At 29.9% G+C, this 6,000-nt stretch overlaps 1 protein-coding gene across 2 annotated transcripts in view; it reads left to right on the top strand.

Annotated features, from left to right (window-relative positions):
- The first annotated feature begins 4,363 nt into the window (after nucleotides 1-4,363).
- Nucleotides 4,364-6,000, top strand: part of tweek (transmembrane protein KIAA1109 homolog tweek) — a 94,590-nt gene continuing 92,953 nt past the window's right edge. For both annotated transcript variants that reach the window (XM_067050070.1, XM_024359413.2), the window contains exons 1-3: nucleotides 4,364-4,622; nucleotides 4,868-5,140; nucleotides 5,215-5,358. In XM_067050070.1, the coding sequence (XP_066906171.1) occupies nucleotides 4,903-5,140; nucleotides 5,215-5,358 (382 nt within the window). In that variant the 5' untranslated portion in view covers nucleotides 4,364-4,622; nucleotides 4,868-4,902. The remainder of the gene's footprint in view (nucleotides 4,623-4,867; nucleotides 5,141-5,214; nucleotides 5,359-6,000) is intronic.

The following is a 6,000-nucleotide window of genomic DNA, read 5'->3' as shown; positions in this document are numbered from 1 at the left end:
TATATATATATACGACATTTTTAATATCCCTTAAAGTGCTAATTTTAGAACTTCTGTTCAATGTGCTAAACCAGCCTCTTTGTGTATCATCTAAACCAGAATTGGTTGAAAACAGTATGTGTAATATTATGTGAGAACTTGTGTAATTAAAGAAAAGAGTTTCAACAAAATGTATAATAGTTTAAAATTTTGGAATGAAACAAAATTGATGTATTTTCAAACAAACAGTTCTTAAAAAATATAAATAATAAGTAAACATTAAATATACTATTTAAACCATGAAAACATTTCGGTGAAGCAATCTAAATTAATTTATTAATATAACTAAAAAAATATTTTTTTACTATAAAAACGTAGTTCTGTAATATCGACAGTTTCTGTCATAGGACATTTGGACGGGAGGTAAACGGGTTATGTCTTCCTTCCCCACTCAAATAATTTGAAAAATCGTTTAAACTGCGAAAATTGTGTCAAAACATTATTCAAAGAGGTTATAATGGTCCAAATTGCATATAAACGGTGTTTAGAAAGGTCACCTTTCAAAAAATGTTTAGGAAAATTTCGGATTTACACAAAGTAGGGAAACCGACATAAATTGTTGGGAAATTTTATATTTATAGTCCCCTCACTCCCTTTCCAATAAGTTATAGCAAAGCCTCTATACATCGCATAACATAAAAAAAACTATAATTCCATTTTAAAAAAATACAATCTTCGACTCATCCATCCAGTTAAAAAAACTTTCAGCCCCTCTCCCTAAATGACACAAAACTACTAAAAAGTGCTTTAAAATGTATTATACAATACGTTCTTCAGGTTCAGGCTTAATATTTGATATTATAATATTGTCTGGTTTTTCTAAGGGGTTCGATTGTCCAAGGACTACCAAATTAAATTTATTGCGCTTAAGTAATAAGGATGGGTACCTAACCAAAAGCTTGTTCCTTTTTTCAGATATAAAAATTATTATACATTTTTTTTTAATTTGGTGCTTGCCGAATAGACATAAAATACAATTTTATACATTAAATAAATCAATTGGTATCCTTGTTAAGTCTCAACACTCTTTATTATATCAATAGGTTTCTGCCAATTCAGCCATCCTCAAAGACAATCTTAAATATAAATTCACACCTCACATCAAAATTTTAGAAATGTTTAACAGGCAATTTTGGCCAGGTCATCAATCACAAGTAAAAATCACCCTAATTTTTAAAACTACATTAATTTTTCAATTTCAGGCTCTTATTAAATATTGCTCGATTAAACTATCTTAAAGTCTGCTCTTCCCGTTTTAAGCTAATATTTCAAAAGTGATATAGGACCGTCGCTCCCTGGGGTCTTAGCGGACCGGGTCCCGCGGGGAAGGATTGCCTTTTTTTGTGATCTGATCCTCTCTTGTGAGATCGTGACATCTAATCTAATCTAAAATTAAAGTTTTAAAAAATAGGGTAATTTTGACTTGTAATTGATGACCTGGCCAAAATTGCCTGTTATACATTTCTAAAATTTTGATGTGAGGTGTGAATTTATATTTAAGATTGTCTTTGAGGATGGCTGAATTGGCAGAAACCTTGGACTATTGATATAATAAAGAGTGTTGAGACTTAACAAGGATATCAATTGATTTATTTAATATATAAAATTGTATGTATTCTATTGTATGTATTCTATTCGGCAAGCACCAAATTAAAAAAAAATGTATAATAATTTTTATACCTGAAAAAAGGAACAAGCTTTTGGTTAGGTACCCATCCCTAAAGCGCAATAAATTTAATTTGGTAGTCCTTGGACAATCGAACCCCTTAGGACAACCAGACAATATTATAATATCAAAATTACCCTATTTTGTAAAACTTTAATTTTAGATTATATTAGATGTCACAATCTCACAAGAGAGGATCAGAACACAAAAAAGGCAATCCTTCCCCGCGGGACCCGGTCCGCTAAGACCCCCGGGGAGCGACGATCCTATATAACTTCGGAAATATTATCTTAAAACGGGAAGAGCAGACTTTAAGATAGTTTAATCGAGCAATATTTAATAAGAGCCTGAAATTGAAAAATTAACGTAGTTTTAAAAATTAGGGTGATTTTGACTTGTAATTGATGACCAGGACAAAATAGCCAGTAAAACATTTTTAAAATTTTGATGTGAGGGGTGAATTTATATTTAAGAATTCCTTGAGGATGGCCGAATTGGCAGAAACATTGGACTATTGATATAATAGTGTTAAGACTTAACAAGGACACCACTTAATAGATAAATACCAGTGTCAAGAATTTGAATAAATTATCCACAAATTTCATAGTTAACATAAACTTTTCCAGTAAATTTATTGTTAATTTCATGAATATCTATTAAAGGTGTTTCAAGTCAAGTGTCATAACTGAAAATATGAATTAAAATTTTCAAAAAATTTCCTTTGTTATCGGGATGTGAAATACCGTAAGGTTTTGTCTAAGATTTTCATTGTTATGAATTATTTTAATAAATAAATTAATATGTTTTCCAACTGCCTTATTAATGAAATGTATACATTAAATGTTTAACCTTGATCGTTAAGGCTGACCCAGAAAGGTAATTATTTTGAACATTTAACATTTAAATTTCTTTATATAATAGTTGGAACACACATTACTTTAATTCATAACAATGAAAATGTTTAGACTTGAATATCTCCTAAACAAAGCGTTCACGGACATACCTTAATAGGATTTTATTACTATTATTCTGAAATCCTTAATTCATATTTTCAGGTAGGGCACGTAACCCTATTACACCCTGTTTGTATATAATGATCAAATATGAATATCTATTCCGTTAATTTTTCGCTCTTAAAACTTATAATTCGCTTCTTTCTTTTTTTTTTATCTACATCTTTGCCTAGTGGCCGGAAACATATGCTTAAAAAGAGTATTTTGATTAATTTTGGCTCATGACGAAAAAAGATTCTATGTATCCTAATCTATTCAGTCTTTTTGAACTCAGTTCGATATAAGCTTCATCGAAATGTACTAAAAAGTAAAAAACTGTACTATTTAAACCTAAAGATGAATTAAAAGGACTTGAAGATGATCTTATAAGCCCTGGCTACCTTGAATATAAAAGAACAAATGAGCAAGACAAAAAAATTATTTTTACCCATATAACAATATTCGAAATCCTTAACATCCCCATTTATTTTTCCAAATTATAACATAATTTAGTCTCACCTGGATAAAGTAAGGTAGGAAATGTAGCAAACAATCAGCACTTGAAACTACACAGGATACTATCACTAACACGATTCGAGTAAATTACTTTTGTAATCTAAAGGAACACTACTGATGAAGTTCGCGCGAGTACCATAGAACCATTTCGCGCCTACTTGAGAACGACGGTATACTAATGTAACTACAGATCAATTGTACAGATATTAATTTATTCATAATTTCATGAACACAAATTTAAACTAAGTCAAATTTAAACAAACATTTTTTTTTCTTTTCAGAGTTTAAAAAAAAAATTTATTGTAAATTGAAATTACTAAAAGTTATAATTATAAAATAATAATTGTAAAAATAATATTTGTAATTATAAGGTAAAAATAATAATTGTCATTATAAGGTAAAAATAATAATTGTAATTATAAATTATTTTTTTGTTTTTTTGGTGCCTCACTGTAAGTGGCGCTCGAAGTGACTTGTCCCCTTCGCACTTCTTCAGCAACGCTTCAGAGCTAATGTATTAAATACCACTTGGATTGAACATTATAACATTTTTATTCTAGATATTCTGCCTTTTAATAGCAAAATTTCGAACCCTAGCGTGACATTTTTTGAACAACGCCAATTTTCTTAGTTTGGATTATTCTGTAAATGTCCTGTGGGTTGGAATTAAAGTTGTAAGATAAACTGTTATAACATAACAATTGAATTGAATAACCTTCTACAGATGGAAATTATTATTTTTTTCAGGGATCCTGAAATAACTTATTAATATAATCACGAGAAAAAAGTACAATGTAACTCCCTCCACTATCGTTCCTACCGTAGTGAATTCTTTGTTCAGTTATGTTACATCATGTCTATGACGGATTAATATAAAAGTTCCCTTGCTTGGACGAGAGAAAGTGCAAAAAATCGGTTTACAACAAGAAACTAATTGGCTACATTTTCGAACAGTGATCTTGTAACCGTACTTTTAGCAAGATGTTTCTCAAAGAACTTAGCGTTAGAAATGTTTTGGACTATTCATGAAAACTTGAAGCTATTTATAAGAGTGGAAACTTTAGATGAATTACAGAAATTAATCACCCTCCCCCCCCCCACTAAGATAATAATAATCAAAACCGTACAAAATGGAGGGATCTGACTCATCAGCTGATGCCGCCCAAGTGACAGCTGAAGTGAACGTAGGTAGTGCTGGGAGAGGTGTTATTGTTTTTGTGCCAGTTTAGTGTGTTTGCGAGCTTTGTAATGGTACTGTTTGGCTTACAGCTAACTGATAAACTCTACGCTGTATTTATTCTGCTTATATTTATATTAATTTTGAACTCAAAATCATCATGACTGGAAGACTTATCACATCATTTGAACTCAAATTCCTTCTTAATTAACATTAGACTAATTTTCATTAGGTAAATATGTTTGGATTACAATTTTGTTTTACTTAATGAATAAGTTTTACGTTTTATTTTCTGTATTTCATTAGATTAAATGAACTATTAACTAGACAAGTGATCTATTTCAAATTTTGGAGGGTTTCAATCATTTTAGGTCAATAGTAGTGTCATATATCACATGTCTTATCTCATATAAGATAAGGGATTAAAAATTTTCATTGTACTAATTAGTCACAGTTCTAAGATAATTTGGATTACAGGTGCGACATGATAACTTGAGATACAACCCTTCACAATGTCAGCTACAAAAGTTATTGAGACAACTATACCCCAAGCTTCACCATGGAATATTTCATCTACATTAAACTTGGACGGCTTGAAGATGGACAGCAATTTTGCCTGGCTTCTTGTATCATTAATAACAGCAATAGTATGGGTTGTTTACATTACATACTACAACTCCAGGGTTATTGGCTACGTATTCACTCGGGCTCTGAACAAGCTATATGTGACTGACGGATATTTTAGAGCTGGTAATCAGTTTGAATCTAGTTCAGGTGTTCTTAAATGAATATTATTAGTGTCTAACATTTTGAATTTCATTTAGGCTCATTAACTGTTTGTATGCTCTCGGGAAAGATCATGTTTAGAGATGTTGTTTATATTACTCATGACTTCAGTCTTCGGATACAAGATGGTTGGATGATATTTCGTTGGTGGAGGTCCTATGTTCCTAAAGATGTTTCTGAAGGTTCGTATAAAATTACTATGTTGTTTTCTATACATTTAAATTATATTTCTGAACATAAATTGCTACTGGTTAAAAATACGCCTCAATATTGATGTTTTGATTCATTTAAGTGTAAATTTTGATCTTTATGCAGTATACTTATGTTTTGCATTTGGCTCAAGTAGTTGTTGGTAAAATAAAATTGCTACATTAATCTAGAATTTATAAATTAGTTCAGTTTAAATATTTTTAGATTGTTGTCTTAATAAAAAAAAGTTGATACATAGCATTTTAATTTTTAAAATACACAGGTTTCAAATTTTTAATTATAATTGGAGAGAAATATTTGTATTGTATATTCTATACAATACCATTGGCCTGTAAATTGTTTTAAAGATATATCTGTCTCTGGATATAATAAAATTTATTTATTCATATAAAAAGTTCTTATATCGTTAGATAAATACTAATACTAGACAATTACAATTCAGCTTTTTGAAAAAACTGGGTTTGTGAACTTTCTGAATTATCGAATGGAATTTTTCCCAATAATCAACTTATTTATTTTTGAAAACAATATATCTGTAGATCCTCTAGTTTGGAATTGCCACCTAGTTTGGATGCTGTGGACTTAACCTAGTGCACCTAAAACTATATTTTAGA

Source organism: Halyomorpha halys, unplaced genomic scaffold (assembly GCF_000696795.3).
Source record: "Halyomorpha halys isolate HHAL.00 unplaced genomic scaffold, Hhal_1.1 Scaffold100.1, whole genome shotgun sequence".
Lineage (NCBI taxonomy): Eukaryota > Metazoa > Arthropoda > Insecta > Hemiptera > Pentatomidae > Halyomorpha > Halyomorpha halys.
This window is presented reverse-complemented; position numbering and strand designations above follow the sequence as displayed.